General features: G+C 45.8%; 1 protein-coding gene across 7 annotated transcripts in view; it reads right to left on the minus strand.

Moving 5' to 3' along the window:
- Positions 1-8,604: 8,604 nt before the first annotated feature.
- Atxn1 (ataxin 1) overlaps positions 8,605-19,277 on the minus strand; it is a 384,367-nt gene continuing 373,694 nt past the window's right edge. For 6 of the 7 annotated variants that reach the window (XM_038332640.1, XM_038332637.1, XM_038332638.1 and 3 more), the window contains one exon: positions 8,605-11,092. In XM_038332640.1, coding sequence (XP_038188568.1) covers positions 10,562-11,092 — 531 coding nt within the window. In that variant the 3' untranslated portion in view covers positions 8,605-10,561. The remainder of the gene's footprint in view (positions 11,093-19,277) is intronic. The other variant, XR_005285701.1, reaches the window with a different exon arrangement.

Below are 19,277 nucleotides of genomic sequence, written 5' to 3' on the forward strand. Positions count from 1 at the left end.
GAGTCGCTAGAGTTGGGAAAGCCTCCCCAGTCAGGTAAGTGGCCCTCTACTGTTAACACATAGGCCCTGGTTGAGGAAGAGGCGTGGCATGAGCCTAAGCAACTCATACCCCACCTACTGCCTCCAGCTTTTTTTTTTTTGCTAAAAAGAAAATAAGGCAATGGGCAGGGTCAATGGACATGAAGAATCCTGCCCATGCTCCCGCTGAAGTCCTTCTTAGGAACAGGCCTTGTCTCCCTACCTGTTTGGAGGTGCTTGTAGCTAGCAAGCCTGTTTTGTCACAGAGACCCCACCAAACCTTTTTTTTTTTTTCCCTTCTCAGTCCTAACCTGAAGGCTAGCCCCTCTTCTTTAAATAATTTATTTAACTTTATTTTATGTGCATTGGTGTGAGGATTGTCAGATCCCCTGGAACTGGAGTTACAGGCAGTTGTGAGCTGCCATGTGGGTGCTGGGAACTGAACCTGGGTCCTCTGGAAGAGCATCCAGGAAGGATCTAGCTATTAGCCCAGGTTGACCCCAAACTTGCCATCCTCCTGCTTCAGCCCAGCTAGGCTGGCCCCTCTCTAAGAGCTTACAAACCATCTTGAAGCCCTACAGATGTTTTACGAGACTATGAAGAATTCTTGCTGAAAACCAAGTGCTCTGTGGCCTAACGGGACTTAAAGTGGGAGTTAGAGGAAGTCCCTTGTGCTGATGCTGCCTAGGAAGAAGCAGGTAGCTCTGCAGCAGAGTGGCCGTTATTGGCTGGTAAGAGGGACTCTGTCTTGGGAAAAGGCTCCTCTTAGCCCCGAGAGCTGTCCTGCAGTATCTGAGCACTGATATCCATGAAGGTCAGGTTGTTTTGCTAACAAGGCCCATCAGCAGGCGCAGGAATATGTTTTCTTGGAAAAGGCAAGTGTGACGTGAGTGGGTAAGGATTGATATTGCTGAGGGAGGGCTAGTTAATTGCCCGGTGTCAACACTACCTGATGCTGTAGGAAAGACCCAATCACAGCAGTACGTGGGGGATTGCCAGCTCACTTCTAGTCTGATATTTTTAAGGCTGTAGTTAAAGTTTGGGAGGTTTCCATTCTGAACCCTTCTCCAACCCCTGCTCCCAAAGCCAGAAGAGTTGTTGTTATACCTGTAGAAATGTAGATGGTTGTACTCAGGAGGGCTCTGTGATGGGTGTGTTAACTACCTTTTCATCTCAATGACCAAATACCTGGAAGAAGCAGCCTAAGGGAGAAAGGATTTTTTTCTAGCTCAGAGTGATACTGACCACCATGGTGGGCAAGGATGGGAGTGGCTGGCAGCTGTGACCAGCAACACAGGCTGCTTGCTTACAAAGCAGGAAATCAGATTACTGACTACTCATGCTCCATCTAGTCCCCCCCCCCCCCCCCCCCGCCTACACACACCTCCTTTATCCAGTCCAGGTCCCCAGCCCATGGCATGATGCCCCCACTTTCCAGTTGGGTCTTCCCTTCTCAGTGAAGCCTTTCCAGAAACACCCTCACAGACACACCTTGTGTATCTCCTTGGTGACTGTAAACGTAGAGAGGTTGACAAGATTAACTGCCACAAAGTCGTTGCACAAGAGGCTATGCAATGCCAAGGAGATATGGCACTTGTCTAGAGGACCCTATTTCCTCTCTGTCCCACCTGGGTCAAGGGTCAACCTCTGGATCACGTGTGTCATCTTCTAGCCCTGAAGTCAGTTTAATGAGCCTAGAATAAGTGAGAAGAAAAGGAACGCTTAAGTCCTCTAAAGTGGACTTAACGCAGCTGTAAGGAAGGTCTGTCGGGACCTGTGCCTTTCTCCAAACCTCCAGTGTTGTAATGAGCTATGATTACCTGTGTCTGTCTTAGGCCTGGCCCCTATGTTAACACTGTAGCATGTGCCACTGTGGGGGACATTGCTCTGAGGGTGCCATGCCATGTGTCCATCATGCTCCCACCCTGGGCTTCTGTTTTCCTTCCCCCGCAGCAACACAGGCTGCTCATCTCTGTTCTCTATAAGCATTGTTGCAGACTAATGGCCTTATACATCCAGAGGCCAGCCCGTTGCCATTTGGTTCCAGGCAGATGATGGCCAAGCTCTTGTAAAGCTCCAGATACCCAGGATCATCTTGGAGCAGAGGCTTCGGCAAAAAGAACACACATTCCCAATGCTGTAGCAAGCCCATGATGGTAATGGGCCTAGAGGACCCACTATGTGAACGTCCTTCGGTTCAGGTACCTACTACAACATGGACAGAGAAGTCCTGTTGTCCGTGTATGGGGTGTCCTGCGATGGACTGGGAGGTATGGTGGCTGTGACAGCATGAGGCCCACATCCCTGTAGACAGGGAAGCAGAGCAATCAATGTTGGCGTTTACCTCCTAGGTGATAGATATCGGGGAGCATCTTCTTTGGAAAGGCAAGCACACCCTGGAATAGGGAAGCGGGAACATAGTACCTTTGGTCTCAGACTGGTGCAATGCTTCTTCGAGTTCCGAGGCATGCCTCAGAGTAATGCACCAAGCTGTGTGTTTTTCCTATTGAGCCCTTTGCATTCGCCTAGCCACAAGCAGTCTGCCGTTATCACCTCATCAAGTGAGCAGAGGGCTTGCCCGCACTGTACACCGCCGGGAACAGCTCTTCTAGCCTGGTCCCTTGAGGCTTCCTGGCGTGAAAGTTTCCCCCTCCACCACCACACACTAAAATACAGTTTGGAGAACCCCAAATCCTTGTTTCAGGGGCTACATGCTGCTATGCGGCCTGGTTTGCTGGGATGAGTCCTAATTGGATAGGTCAAAGATAAAACCAAGAAGAAAGTTGAAGCAAAGAGTTCCCATTCCTCCCCAGCCACGTGAGAACTCTGACCTATTTCTGGCATTCTCTTTCTCCCCAGTGTGAGCTCAGATTTCAATGAGAAGGACTCCATAGGCACGAGTGTGGATGGGAGCAGGACAGGACGTACCTGGGGGCGGCTGCTCCTGCAGGCTTGACTCACCTAGGCAGCCCCTGGGCCACAGCTTTCCAAAACCGAGCCCAACACCAACCGGTGCACTGTCTTCACGAGACAACCATGGAAGTGGCTTCTTGTGCCAGAAGACTCGCTCCGCAGGTTTCCATGAGGCACGCACCATGGGGGAAACACACTCACCAACTCCAGGTCACTTACCAGATGGAGCAAAACTGAAGAGCCTGCATTGATAATGCCACAGAAGGTGCAAAGCTGCCAGTCATTTGAGAAGAAAAACCTAGAATGGTGAGCAGATAGGAGATGCAGATTAGGGACATCCATGCCTCACATGACTGCCTGCCACCGGTCTCCCCAGGGTGAACGGACGTGACATGGCAGAGGCAGTGAGGAGGAAGCACACAGTTTTCTCAGCCACGGTTTTTGTTAGGGACCCAAGAGAAGACAAAGACACAGGCCTGCAATTGGCACTGTTATTTTATTATTAGTACGAGTATTATACAATAAACTTGTACTGGTATACAGACGATTTATTTAAAACAATTTTGTTCAAATTTTGAATCAAACATTGTTTTATTATAATAATGAAATAATTTCTACCTAGAAAACCTGCAAGCACCATCAAAGAAAGGGACCATAAAATTCAATAAACAGACTCGAGTGTATCCTACAAATAGACACACCACGATTAGAAAATAGAATATGAATTCTTCCATTTTTTTAATATTTGTTTTAAAAAAGCTAGTGCAAGTACAACATTTTACACTGGAATTACAGAGAGTATGCACGCATATGGAAAAGTTCTCCTGTCACAATAAAAGCTCTTAACTATGTATGCACTTAAAAGTTTCTTTTCAATAAGGTGCAAAAAACTTTTTTTTCCCTAGTTCTCCACATGGTAGTACCCTCAGCCCAAGTTTTGGTGTCTGTTTCCCCTTGGCCTGTGGGAGGCATATGAATGGAAATTGGAGGGTTTGGGAACCTGATGTGAAAACCTTCGCTGGTTTGGATCTCAGGTTCGTTAGGGCCAGGACTCTACTGGTTAGAGATGAAGACTGTCTTTTTGAAAGGCCACCACAAATACTGACAGGACTCCGCTGCAACCCCTTTCAGTCGGCACCCCCGGGATTACACTTGAGCGGTGCGGGGGGGGGGGGCGCAGTAGTCACAGAGTAGGACCAAGACCCTGGTGGATTGTCAGGGTTACGCCTCACTGACTCAACATTTCCTCCCACTCTTGGTCTAGAGAATAACCTCAGAGTGGGTGGCATGGGTAAGAACCAAGAGAAACCTAGGCACCAACTGTCTTGGTAACGGATCTTTCAAGACAACAGTTCTAAGCCAGTGTCACCTCAGCTGGGTGGTCTAGGGGACAGTGCATTATCTCGGTAAGGGTTACTGTAAACAGTGCTTCTTCCCACACAGGCCTTCAGACTGCCCATCCAGACAGCAAAGGAACAAGAAAACATTGAGTGGATGGCATCTCCAAGTGTTCTGCAGCTCAACGGTGTTAGAGAGGCTCTTGTAGACTGATTTGTGTAGATGCTACCTAATGGCCAAACTCATGGCATGGGAATACAGGCGAAGCTCCTGTATGCAAGAGTCGGGATGTGGAGAGCTGAAGCTACTGTCCCCTCTTCTGCCTCTGTCAAGGACAATGTCAGCTACAAGAACTGGCACAGTACGGGAGGGGACCCAAACCCAAATTTAAGAATCAAAACTAGGGTCTGTTTACTGCCCCTAAACTGTCCGATTTGAACCACCGACCTCAACTCTTGAACAGGAATCTAACTGACAAACCGCTCTGCCTTTCTTCTGGCCTCTACTTGAGAAACATCAAAATGAAAGCCAGGCATTCAAATTGGAATTGATGTTTTCACCCCCATGTAAATGAGGCATGGGGTGGGAGGCAGAAGGAAAGTTCCTTTTCCTTTTGTCCCTATGCGAGTCCTGTCTTACTGGGAAGGAGGATCCCTTATAGAAACACTTCATGTTCAGGATTATATTCTTTGGGTTTATAGGAACAGGAAGTGCTGAAAATGTCAGACATCATCCAAAGAAAAGAAGTTGCAATGGCTTAAGAAGGGAACTTAGAGAAGTACTTCCGGCCTAGGAATGGACAGTATCCTCAAATAGTGGAATACAGTTTCCCATTCTTCACACAAGAACCGCATGTAACAAAAACAGAACAGTAAGCATAGGTATAGTATAGTTGAAGAGCCTCTGACGTCACAATTCTTCCAGGCCGTAACCATACAAATTGGATCATCAAGACGACAAATTCCTATATACAAGAAAAATAAAACCCCAAAACATGTAACTTTCATCCCTCCTCTGTTTTGTCTTTTTTTTTTACACACAAAATATGAAACTCACGGTTTCAACAGATCTGTCTCTTTCAAACACTGAATGAATCATCTCAACATTCATTTTTCTTTTGTGCAATTAAAAAAATTATCTGTACCCCCCAAAGTGAGTGCCTCAAAAAAAAATCTCCCATCCCCCACCCCCCTTTGGCTGCTCAAATTAGGTGTACTTTAAAGAAAAGAAAAAAAAACTTCCCACAAGGTATAGTGCTACAAGAAAAAAAGCCTATCAGTAAGTAAGGTAACGTTTGAAGCGAGGTCATCTATGTGAAAGGAATCTCAGCTCCAGAGTAGAAGATGTGCAAACTGTTTGGAGTTGCCATAGGAACAGAAACTCAGCACTGTCCATGGAAAAGGGAGGAACCCAACCCAACACAACAGGTCATATGCATGTGCTTTATAAAAAAGTAGATTCTCTATAGTTATTACTTCATTTGTCTTTAAATTCTCTATTTCAGAAATTCTGGGTTCAAAACACAACCATGGAAGCAAAGGCCTTTGCTCCACTTTTAGAAAATAACGAAGTATAATTCTCTTGCCTTTCATCTCAACCACCAAAGAAGCCGGATTGGGCCTTGGAGACGAAGGCCCTGCATTCCCCTGACGTCCAAGGGGACCGACTAGGAAATTTTGGAAGGGCAGAGGGTTTCCAGGAGAGAACAGACCAGTTTGTTGAGCGGCTTGTGGCTCAGGAAACAGTTGCCATGCCAACCAACACAGCTCAAAAAGTCTGGCTTTCTATCCCAAGACCTCTGCCTCCTCACCCATGTCTGAAATAGGTGTTAGTGTCTTCAAAAGCATCTACAAAACAGGTTTCTTTAGTAGTCACAGATGTTAAAGGGTATTATCAATTGTTTCCTTAAAAAAAAGAAAGAAAAACCCAAAGCTACAACGAAAACAGATTTTGGCAACGTATTTCAGTAAAGATCAAACTGTGCAAAGAGTGGATTTTCTGATCACTAGGAGCTACTGTTCGTCTTGAACGTGCAGCATTGTATTGCAATCTGTGCAGTAGCTAAGGAGCAATCCACACGATGCGGGGAAATCCAAACATTCCTTGAAATTGTACAACCCTACTCCAGAGCAGTCCAAAGTGCTGTTGCTGAACACGTCCGTGTTCCACACACACACCAGCCCCATCCCTGAGTAAGAGGTGTGAAAGGCTCCGCAGAGTTCCTTGCAGGGGAAAAGGAAGGACGCTGCCACTTCCTGGTGGGGGTAAGGGGAGGAGGGGGAGGAACCCAACAAGCTCACCTAACAGAAAACATACAAGGTCAGAATTCAGAGTTAAGGACGTTCTGCTGCCGCCACCACCATAAAAATCAGGCCATCCCAAACTGAGCTGGAAGAATTGAGAAAAGCAAAATGTGACCAATATAGACAACTATCCTGCAAGCCCCTCCCCGCCCAAAAAAATTCAATTTGGATTTCCACTTCTAAAAATATTTGAGGTAAGTGGCACCCATGGCCTTCTCTTTCCATCCCTACCCCACCCCTGCTGACCCCAAGGTGGCCCAGACAAACTGAAATAATTCTAAAGTTAAACATTCTAAGGAACAGTCATTTTATATATTTAGAAATCCCTATAAAGAGAGGTTCTTGTTTGTTGGTTTCTTATTAGTAATATTACTATGTTTTCTTGTCGCCCTGACTAATTTCTTGGTGATTGTGTTCCATTGTAAACGCAAAAGGCCTGCAGTTATTTGTTAAAAAAAAAAAAAAAAAAGGAAAGCAGGAAGAGAGAATGAAAGAACTGTTAGTAAAATATTGCCAGGAGGACAGGTATAGAGGCGCGTGGCTGATCCTTGTACGCCGATGGCACAGCCATGACTGTGCTCCCTACACGGAAGGGTGACCGCAGCTGCTCCAGGAGTCTGACGGGCCCCACCAGTGTTTGCAAACCAGAGGTGGCTCCTGCCTCTGTGTGCTCTTTATTTGAGGAGAAAGCTGTTACAAGGAAATGGTGACTGTGGTTGCCAGGTGGTCCCCTCCAAAGCCACCGGTGGGCATGCTCAGAACACACGCACATTTGCACATATGCAGTAAGTTGTTGGTGCTCAAAGGCAGAGAGCAAAGTCTCAAGGACCCAGAAGAGACTGAAAAGCGGGCTGATTGCAGCCCACACTGCTCCAGAGTGTGTTCTAGGAACCATCTGCCTCCTTGGCACATTCCAGGTTCACTACAGAGTGAAGGGCCTTCGCAGAGTGCAGAGCGATGGGCCTTCTCAGCCAGCGCTTCCCTCCGGTCTCCTTGGATGGATGGCTCTATGTCCTGGTGACAGACACACAGCTCCCCTACCCCAGTACTCTGTATCCACATTAAGGGAAAGCAAGAAGGCTAGCCTCTCCTGGCTCCTTCTCTCCAGCGTTTCTCTGGTCAGCAAAGGGAAGGAAGGTCGACCCACAGAACAAGGAAAAAGCCCACAGGGAATGAACTTTAACTAGATAGCTCACTATTGGCACACAAAGTATTGCACATGCTAAGAGAATGAGAGAATGAAACGGGACAAATGCTTTAGAAGGACCAATGAGTTTTAAAATTCCTATACCTGAAATAGAACCACAAAAGTTATGATATTCCTATTGCTCTGTGTGTTTACCTATTTTAGTGTCGCTTTAGTGAATACAGACAGTTCAATCCCCGAAGTAAGCCAGAAAGTGGTGTGTTTTCTGAGCTCATGGGAGCTGTTGTAAATAGTGCCACACAGCACCCCTGTGGCAGCCTCCTATTCCTCTTACCATCAAAGATTAAAACATGACAAACAATAAAAAAGAAAAGAAAAAACCCTATTAAGTGCAAGTGCCCTGAGCAGAATATATGGAAGATTAAGCAAGGTCTCTGAAAAGAAACATTAAAAAAAAAAAAAAAAAAAAAAAAAACCACAGCACTAACTAAGCAATGTGACTGCAAGAATGGGCCTCCCCCCAGCTCTGCTAGGTGCTGGGAGGATAATGAAGTTTAGGGAGAGGCCAGCTATTCTGAACCTACTCAAAGGTTTTTGGTACATCCCAGAAAACAAAACAAAACAAAACCAAAAACACATCAGTCACAATGAGAGCCTCTGTGAGTGCAAACTGGATAGCCAACATTTGGGTTGTATAAGGGAGAAGAAGAGGTCTCTTTTTTCTAATTTGAGAACTAGAAGAAGTCCTTTTCGTTTTTTAATGGTTAAAAGAAAAGCCAAATAAGTACTTACTTGGGTTAGTTGCAACCAAGTAAGAATATTTAAAAACTTCTCTCTATTTATAAACCTTTAAATATTTAAATATTTAAATATTAAATATTTAAAGCACTTTAAGACACACTCAGAACCTGCAAATGATATTTTGATCTCTGGGAATGAAAACTTGTGACTTCATGAAACACCCTTTCTGGGTTTTTGTACCAAACATTAAATCTTGGTTTGATTTCAAATAGAAAAGAAAATCATTCTGAAAAATAATATTAACACTTTTTCCCCCAGAAACAAACAAATAAAAAACCCACTTGCTCATATATATAAAATGTCTATATGGGAAACTCTCAGTGATTCTGAAAAAAACTCTCAGACCTGGCTTCTCATGACAGATGTGGCAGGTGACAAAATGACCCTGAAAGGAACAGAACCTTCTAAGAATGGCCTAGGGTCTAGGCAGGTTAGAAAGTAATTTTGCTACATTTATTTATGCTCGTTTGACACCCCCCCAACCTTTCCCACAACGTTATTGGATAAAAACTGCAGGAATATCACACAAACTAAAATCTCAAGATGTGCAAATCGCAAAGTTCTTTAGGAGCTCACCCTCAAAACACTGGACAAAAACGAGTGTCTTTTTCCTCCCTGTGTTTTCCCAGTTTCTCTGCCAACTCTGCATGTGCCTTTAGCTCTTTCTCCAACACCAAAGTGACAAGTGCCTGCGGTCGTCCTTGGTGGTCCTCTACTGTCACGTACTAGTTCATAATTCACATTCATCCCTTTATACCAGCCTGGAGCTTTTCTGGCTCGTGAGCAGTCCTGCAGAGCTGAAAAGTAGTTACAGTGTTGAAAAAAAAAAATCAAAAGCAACTTAGGTTTGCCTTTTCTTGCCAAAGAGTTTCAAGTTAGATACAGTACTCTCGTTGACTGACAGACCAAGGTGTTTGGGTAAGAAAAGTCTGCACAGCACTTTTGACAGCTGAAGACGAGTAACAGGTGTGCGTCTTCCAGATCTAATTCTCCACGTCACACTGGGATTGAGAAAAAAAGAAAGTGGCACCGGAGTTGTCCATAGTCATGAACTAGAAAACAGTACTAGACCTAAAAAGACGGAGAAGAAGCTGCCGGCTCAGCTCCAAGAGCTGCCTGGCTCTCTCCGGAAGGGAGCTCGCATTTTCTTCCTGGGAGCAAAAGTCAATGCAAATAACCTGATTGGTTTTCCTAACACTGCACAGAAACCAGTGTGGGGTACTCCTGTCCCCCAGCCCCACTGCCACCCCCCTTACCAGGGGTGACCTGAGCAAGGACTTCCCTGCCCACCATGACACCTGGTGACGTCACTGAGTCACTGGACTGGTAAAGCAGAAATGAAATCCCACGCGTGGCAGCTGCTTTTAAAAAAAATAAATCTCAGTGCAGTCAGGCCCCATGGGGGGATATATATATATATATGATTAAAAGTTGCTTTTTATTGTAAAATATGTTGGAGAGAACCATGTTCTTTGAAACTAGTTTCCTATCTGTCATCTGACACCTCCCCATGATGCCCTGAAGCTGGGTTCCTGAGGATGACTTTACATGTAGGAAACCCAGGTCCCCCAATCCCATGCCGAGAGTGAACAAGCATGGGAGAGGGAGGCAGAGAAAAAGAGACCGTCACTCGCCACCATGGTACCCATGCACCCCTTCACAGGGACACACCCAGACACCCTTGCAGGTTACTTCCCACTGAATTTGCTCGTGAAAGCAGTGAGAACTGATGCCCCTTGGCTCTGTGCTGCTGGAGAAGGCAGGTACTGATCAAGCCACATTCAGGGCCACCTAGGATGCCCAGAAGCTCCATGGCCATGGTTCTGACCACCCTTCACCCCGCCAGCTCTTCAACAGACACTCGCAGACAATGCAAATGCACCAGTCTCCTGCGACACACCTGTGTGACTCTAATGACAAAGTTAGAACACAAACCTAAAGTAATAGGATAACATGTAAATACTGTGTTATTTAGCCTACAGTACAGTAATTGGGATACAGACAGCAAGGGAGGCCCAGGCCTCCGCTGCCAGCACGGTCTCTACTTGCCCACGTTAGATCGGCCTTCGATGCAGATTTTAACCTCCTGAGGAATGAGCGAAGGCTTGGGAAGAGTCAAAGGTGGCTCGTCCTCCGACTTCTCCAGTTTGCGGGTCTCCGGGGCTGACCACCTCCTCTTCCTTGTGGCTGTGGGCTTGCTCCGTTCTATTTTGGTGACGAAGGGTGCTGCAGGCAATCCAATCTTTTCTGGAAACTTCAGTTCACCATTCTCAGAGAGCACCTGGGTGCCTCCCTGGTTGATTCCGTTTTCTTGCTCAGCATATCTGTGTCTGCTGCCAGCCAGACTGTCTGTCTTTGCGTGCTTCAGCAGGACACTGGCAGGGTCCACAGGCTGGCCCTTTTTAACAGAGCCATTCTTCAGGTTCTTGAGGGTGAGCGAGATGCAGACATCCCCAACGGAGAGTTTGGAGCACGGCAGATCGAAGAGCTGGCTGGTTCGCTCAGGACAGCAGGACGACCAGCCCTGTCCAAACACAAAAAAAGGATACTCTACCAAAACTTCAACACTGACCTGTGGAGACAGAAGCGGAGGGAAAGAGAAGGAAGGAAATATTAGAAAATGGTTTGCGTGTGGATTTTGCATGCGCCCACACATTGGTGTGAGGGTGTGTGAATGCATGTGTGCAGAGGCCAGAGTTCTTCACACACTTACTTTTTCTTTCCCCATTCAATGCTTTGTCTTAAGTTCTCTTTTAAAAATCACACACACACACACACACACCACAACACACACACACACACACACACACACTCCCCATTTCCCCCTTCTAACCTCCCTTCAAACTTCATGTCTTTTTAAAATCTATAACCCACTAAGACTATGTAGCATCCCCTTTATGTGCACAGGGCTGCACATCCCCTGCACATAGGAAAGCTACCAGTGGCCACACCCACAATGATTCCTCCCACCACAGAAGCCACCTGCTACCACACGACCAGCAGCAAAAAAGGGACTGAGTGGTCAGCCATAAACAGGACATCTCTGTTAAGCTCTCCCCTCCCCCCCAAGGTTCAGGACACATCATGGAGGAGGAGGAAAGAATGTCAGAGCTGTAGGCAGGGAGGAGCACTGTGAAACGCTAGCTTCTAGAAAGGATGTTGTGATTGCCGTGATCCACCTTTGGTTTTGCTTTCTTTTGAAACGGGGTCTCTCAATGGCCTGGGGTGCATCAGCGAGCCTCGAGGAACCCTATTTCTGCCTCCCAGCCTCTGTCAGTGCTGGGATGACAGGGGCAGGCCTCCGTACTTACATGGGCCCGGGGATCACACTCAAGTCCTCGTACTTGCATGGAAAGTACTTTACCAACTGAGCCATCTCCCTAGGCCCCAGTGAGGGTTTTTATCTAACACAGACACACAAGGGCCGGATGGGAATGAAAAGTAAGCGTCTGTTTACCAGCCTCTCACCCCTGCAGCCGTACCCTGAAACAGGGGTGCTAACTGCTACAGCAGTTGAACTCAGAGTACTCAGACCTGGGTAGACAAGTGTCAAGTCCGTTTACCACTGCAAAGGTTTTACTAGATACCTGCTCTGTAGAGGGTCTGTTCAACCATTCCCGACCTACAGCCATGACAGAGCACCCACTGAAGAGGCTCGCAGGAGCCTTGGAAGCCCAGCTGTATTCATGCTAAAGACTGGTCAGACTAAGATGCTAATGAGCTCCACGAGGAGGGTGTGGACCTGTGCCTATTATTTGTCAAATGCTCCGACTTTGCAAAAGTATTCTTTCATGCTTATAACATACTAGCGAGATGAGCAGCAGCATTTCAGCTTTCTAATTTTGTAAGTGGTAAAATCATTTTCCTAATAGTATAGCGATTAGCCAATGGGATTAAGAGTGACCAGACCCCATCCCCACACCCAACATTCCCTTTCCTCTCTGCCTCCTGATCTCGCCCTACGTGAACAGTGACATTACAATACGGTCAAGAGGGGACTTAACATTGCCGTTAGAGCAGTTTCAGCTCACTGCGAGTGTGCAGCGAGCGTGTACTAAGTGTGGGAGACTGTGAAAGAGGACTTGTATAAAGCAGAGGTCCTCACCTTCTGGGAGACTGGCATCTTCTCAGGAGCTTAGAGGCTAGATACTGGCTGCTCCGTTATCTGAACATACAGCCATTTGGATGTCTCATCAGCAACTCAACCTCAATTATGAGAGATACACTTTCTGCTGTTGCCCTTCTTGTTCCCTCCCCCATCCCTCTCTTCAAGTTGTTCAGCTCGGATCCCTGGAAATCACAGTCTCTTCCCTTCGTTCCCTCATACTGCCCACATCCAAATCACATATAAACTCTACCACTTCCTCCTCTCAAACGCCTAGGTAACTTCTCATGATGCTCACTGCCTGAGTTTTGGCCAAACCCAGCATGTCACTTGGAGAAAAATGTCACCAGAACGAGCCCCACAGGACTCACCTGCCACCACTTCTCACCTTCACATAGCAACCTTGCCTTGTGTGTGTGTGTGTGTGTGTGTGTGTGTTTCTTTAACTCCAAAGACGCATCCTGCCTAGTCTGTGCACTGCACTCCCTATGTTTGGGGTTCCTTTTGACTTGCTGCCTGCCCATCTCCTCAGACAGCACCTCGACGACATTCTGTTCTGTACAGCGACCACCCATCCCTAGCTTCCTTCCTACAGACACTGTGTCTTCCTCAGAACACTTATATTTTGGTGCACCCTTTGTGTACCTTACTTTTAGCGTCTGTCACTTGTCCCCTACACTCATGCTGCTGTTCCCAGAGTCTAGGAAGCTCTCAAAGAGATGCCTGTCTTCTAACGGAAAACACTGCAGTAGTAAAGGTGGCCAAGAAAAGGCACTGTTTAAGACAATGGACAAACTTCACTTTAAAAAAAATAATTTAAATCACAGCCATCACAGTGGTCCTTCCTTCAGGGTCTATGCCTGCCCCATTGGCATCTTTGTGAACTGGGCAATAGCTGTTCCTCTCAGAGCTCCCCTGCGAGGTGCTGAACTGGCCAAAACTTCATGGGATTATTCTTTAATTCCCCTCCTGCTTTCCTTCTCCCTCGTATTAGGGACTCACACAGTCTGAATGATGGCCCTGATTAAACCCCTCAATACAGTGAGTCTCCTTGTAGGGAATACCTCTCATTTTTAGGGACTGATGGAGGAAGCCAGGCATGGAAGCAATGAGGCCTCACTTCCAGGTTCATAGTCATGTGCCACCTTCATATTGCAGCTAAGGACTAGCTTTTAACATTACATTTAGCTCTGCTATGTGAAAAAACAACATAAAATTCCTGTAACAACTTAGTCAACAACTGCCGTATCTAAACACGATGCACACATACATAGTTAGGCTGTTTGATTGTATGTTTCAATCTTAGATTAGTGCTGCATCTATACAAACACATATGGACATCTCACCAAAAACCGGGCAGAAGGAAAACAAAGCGTCTGTTGTTTAAACGTGCCTCTCCTTCCTTCCAGAGACTCCCTGCTTTCACAAACGTGAAGGGCATCTGCTTTGCCAAGCGTTCCTCCCTCGCCCCAAGTTAGCACCATCTCTTAAATACAGCTTCTGCCTGGAGCTAGAAGCCATCACGTTTCTCAGAAGTTGCTTTTTAGTAAAGGAGGTCTTGTTTGGGGGTCAGATTACTTAGCTGGGAACTGCTGATTGCCTGTGAAGTGAAATTATAGATTCTTTCCCACCAGTAGGTTCAGCCTGCTCTTTTCCTCAGGGAAGGATTTGCAGGACTACGTTCCCAACGGGAAGCAAACCAGAGAACTCTACAGTTCTGCTGATGAAGGGGCAGAGAGGGAGCTACTGATTTCAGCTTTTGAAAATCACTAATAAAAATCATCCAGCTCTTTGGTGAAGTGTGAAAAGATCTGTGAATGTTCTATTTAAAGCATCTAGTTACACGACTTAGCCTTGGGTGAAAGCAATTTAGGGTTGCTCAGGAAACCCACAGCCTCGCATTCAGATACCTTCGAACACAAACCCTAAACCACAGATCAGGGCATGGCTCCCAGAACTCTCCAAAGGGAAGGCCCCATCGGGAGAGGCTCATGGTTGGTCAAGATGGCAAGATGGACACACAGCTGATGCTGAAGCATTCTGGATGGCTTGCATGGTTTCTATCCCATGTGTCTTAACATTATAGGCTGGAGAGGAAGCGTGGTGATAGTCACCAAGTCACCAAGGTAGCTTGCTGAGCATGTATCAGGCCCTGAATTCAATCCCTAGTAAAGACAGACAGACACATGTGAATACAAATACACACACACACACACGAGAGAGAGAGAGAGAGAGAGAGAGAGAGAGAGAGAATATCAATCTATTTTGGTAGCCCACACATGCAATTCTCGCTATTGTGAAACTGCAGCAGGAGGCTCACAGCGATGCCATACTTCAAAAAACAAAACAAGCTACCAGAACAACCATAAAAAGGTATCATGTTTAGCACTGAAACAAAAGACAAGAGTGGTCAAAGCCTCAGAAATGCATGGAGGAAAACCTCAGAGGCACGTTGCTAAGTGAAAGAAGCCAGTCTGACAGGCAGCATCCTGCATGATCCCAACTGTGGGCCACTCTGGATAGGGGCAAAACTAAGGACAGTAAAGACTGGTAGTTCTTAGTGCTCTGAGATGTGACACTGGGATATGGGTAAACAGGTGACGCATAAAGGATTTTTAGAGGGATTAATCTCTTCTGGATGGTACTGGAACGGTGGGTACATGCATTTACTAGAACTCACAGAAGGTACAATGTGAATTGTGGCTGTAGTCAACAACGGTCTGCTCATACTGGCTCAGTTACAATAAGTTTAGCATACAGTGCAAGGGTTTTTGTGTGTGTTTGATTGGGGCCTAGAAATATGGCTCAAAGGTTAAGAGCATGTATTGTTCTTCCAGAGGGCCTGAGTTCGATTCCCAGCACCCATGCCAGGTGGCTCACTTATGTCAGTTATAACGTTAGTTCCAGGGACAGTCAATGCTCCTTCTGGCTTCTATAGTTATTGCATTCACATGTATAAACTCATATATAAGACACACACATATATACATAATTAAAATAAAATACCAGATTTCTTTTACATCTATCTATCTATCTATCTATCTATCTATCTATCTATCTATCTATCTATCATCTATCTATCTAATCTATCACGTGTATGTGTATATGTGATACTTATGTGCAGAAGTCAGAGGACAACTTGGGGGAGTTGGTTCTCTCCTTTTACCCTGTGAATTATGGAGGTTGAACTCATTGTGTCAGGCAGGGTGTTAATTGCCTTTACCTGCTGAGCCATCTCACCCGTCCCCATTACAAGGTTGTAACAACAACGAAAGTGTGAAAAATGTGTTTTTACCACACTTGACTTTCTATGCATCAAGTTCAGGTGTGCTTGACTGTGCTATCTCCCAGCCTCTAAATAGAACACTTTAAACAATAAAGTCTTGGCACTCAGGAGTCTGAGGCAGGGGGACTGTCCAGAGTTCAAGGACAATCTTGGTGACTCCTTAAGACAAAATGAAATAAAGCCAAGCCATAATAGCTATGGTCTAAAGCAACCTGTCTTCAAGAATAAGGCCATCAAGTAGAGGACACTTATATCCCATAAAGGTTGAAGAGCCACAGCTTTCCGCTTTTGTTTTTGAGATGGTGTTACTATGATGCCTGGGCTCCTCTCAAACTTCCAGGCTCAAGCAATCGTCCTTCTCAGGTAGCTAGGACTACAGTCCAGTGCCACCATGTGGGTCAAAAGGCACATCTGAATAAATGTGGTGACATGGTTTCCTAGAGGAAGCCTTCTGATATCAGAACTGAGTAGTGAGATACTGCCTATCTACAGCTGGTCTGTAGACCTGGCGCATGGCCTTCACTCAGGCCACTGAGCATCGATGCTTTGATGAATTTTTTTTTTCTCTCAGACTGAACAGTAGATATCGAATAGTTAAGGAACTGGCTATTCGGTCTTATTTGCTGCTTGCAGGAGAGCCTGGACTATTTTTAGGATCCAGTTAATCCACTAAGACAGTGCTGCCAGTGACTCATAGTCCACAGCAGCCAAACTGAGAAAGAGCGGAATAAAGAAAAGCCATCAGTGCACACACAGTGAGCACAGCAGCATAGCCCGCCATAGGAACATGTGCACTCAAACTGGGAGAAGAAAACAGCAGTGAATATTAAGGAGCCAGCCACCAAGGAAGCAAGGGAAGCAGTCGGCTCAGGAGGACCTGGGAAGTGACAGATGGCCCTAATAAACACAGCATTGAGGAGAGCAAAGGTCAGAGGGAAGTGTCAGGCTAGAGCACTTTACGGACAGAACACCCTATGAAGGCGCCGCTGAGCACATCCTGGGTATTCCTGAGAAATGCTGACGTCTAGGAGCATGGGACAGAGACGGGCAGGCTGCTTTCCCAATGGGACACTGCAGGACAGAAGTCAAAGGCACCCACTGGGGCGCTCTTTTGTGGTGCCACTCCTAGTAATGACACTGTTGACAACTTCTCACAGGCCCTTTATGGGTGCTCAAGCAGATGTGGAGGGGCGGCCCCCCACTCCTCACTCATGTCCAGCTCCCACTGATGGGTGGATGCCCATGCAGGTTAGCTTGTGTCTACTTAGACTGCCTAGCAGAAGTGGGAATAATGGTCTTCCTCTGCTCGGGAGCAGACACCAAGGCACCAAGACACCAAGGCAGGCTCAGGGTGTCTTGCTGTGTCCACTAAGAAAGCCAGCTTTCTGACTAGGGTTGGGGAGACGGCCTTTCTTTCCATCCATGCCTTTTTAGGGCATATGACGCTGCATTTTCTTTTCGTAAGCAAACCTCCTCTTTCTCAGGGTTAAAGTTGCCTACAACACAGAGAACATTGCACCACAGGCCAGCCAGGCTAGGTGGTGGAGGGTGGGGTCAGACTGGGTCTTTTTTACTTGAGGTGCCTATTAATGCATTTTCCCAGCAGATAACCTGCTCCCTTCCAACTATGCCATAATGTTCCTTTTCTTTTCCTTTTCTAAAAGACCATGCTTTATTCTGCATCCCACAGTTGAGACATGTCCAAGGCTTATGGCTTCATACTTGAAGAACAGTACGTGGGTTACATTTGGGAGTGAACCCAAAGGAAGCAATTGTTGTCCAGTGGGGCTCCCAGGCTGAACCAAAGCACAGTCGGAGCAGTAAACCTGTCCCTGCCTTTGTGGGATGTGCTACCTGTCCAAAAAGAGAAAGAGGCTTGCTTCCCTCAGCAAACATGGTGAGAGGCAGCAGTGCGTATAGCTTTTCCCATAATACCCCTCTACAAGGGCAGAACAGTGCAGGGTACAGCAAAGCCACAGAGATGGTGTGTGATGCACACAGAAAAGGATTTTCCTTCTGCGCTACTTGCCGGTGGCCTTGTCAGAGGAGCAGCAGGCAACAACTGAAGTTCAAGGTGTCAGCCCACCAAGAGGAGGCTCTCTGATGGGTCAATCTTGGTTAGGCAAGCCCTGAAACCACAGACCCCGGAATGTGTTTTGCTTCTTTTGTGTCTTTACATGTTTGCTCCTGCTGTGATTTTTCTCAGGTATCTGGCAAGGTATAAATTGGTATCTGTAATGTAGTGTGCTTATTTCCTGGAAACACCCCATTTTTCTGGGCATTTTTACCTGTGATTATAAAGATGTTTCCTCCCTAAACTGTATTGTCAAATTGATAATATTTGCTTATATAGAGTTTTGATGAATAAGAATAAATACAAGGAAATGTTACACAGCAAGGGTCTATGGGTTTCACCTAAGGAGCTGTATAGGCCATAGCTCAAGTTAATGATTAAGGAAAACAATTGAGTCCCAGGAGACAGGCTGGCTCTAATGCCCTTAGTGCTGAAAGATGTAGTCACAGGCTTCGCTGTGCATCTTAGCCAAAACAAGGCCTTACAATAACTTCAGGTTAGATGAGATGTTTTGGTAATAATTTTAAGATGAAAAACCCTAGAAAACAATCTAAAGTTCATAAGGACACATAGCTGAGTTAAAAAAAAAAGTACAAAACATCCCACTGTTGCTAGTATTACTCGCTGACATAGTTTCCTTGCTGGGGTTGGTTTATGATCAAAGATGGTGATTCATTCCTTATACCTATTCCTGCCTTCAATCTCCTGATATCCAAAACTTTTGATGCAGGGGTTATACACCCTCAAGGTTTAAAGAAGAGCTGACTGTTTCTTTTTCATATATAAAAGTTTGGGTTTGTGATTTCTTTAAGATTCCTTATAAGATTACCTTTCGAGATAAGTAATAAAATAATTGGCCCTTTCTTCGTAACTGCAAAATGCAGCCCACCAATAAAAGGTCTAACTGGGAAGAACACCTTGTTTGCCCACACGGTTAATCTATAACAAGTTGTTCAGTTATGAATGTATGTGGGTTCTTGGGATAATTTGTTATTCACCTGTAAAAAATGTTTAATCATTTAAGGGACATGGAAAACATGCTGTTCTTATTTTACTGTTTGTTTTGTATTCATTGTAATCATTCACTTCAAAAACAGAATGTAACCACATTGTGGTTTTTATATTGCCTGAAAGATAAGTATATAAACTGTAAGGGAAAGAATAGAGATAGCATTAGAGAGACTTAAAAAGGGCTAGAAGAAAAACACCAAGAACGAAAGAGTTAGAAAGAAAACATCAAGAATGAGAAAAGGACTAGAGAATGCAAAAGAAGAACAAAGAAAAGGTTTGAA

This window comes from Arvicola amphibius, chromosome 6 (genome assembly GCF_903992535.2).
Source record: "Arvicola amphibius chromosome 6, mArvAmp1.2, whole genome shotgun sequence".
Classification (NCBI taxonomy): Eukaryota; Metazoa; Chordata; class Mammalia; order Rodentia; family Cricetidae; genus Arvicola; species Arvicola amphibius.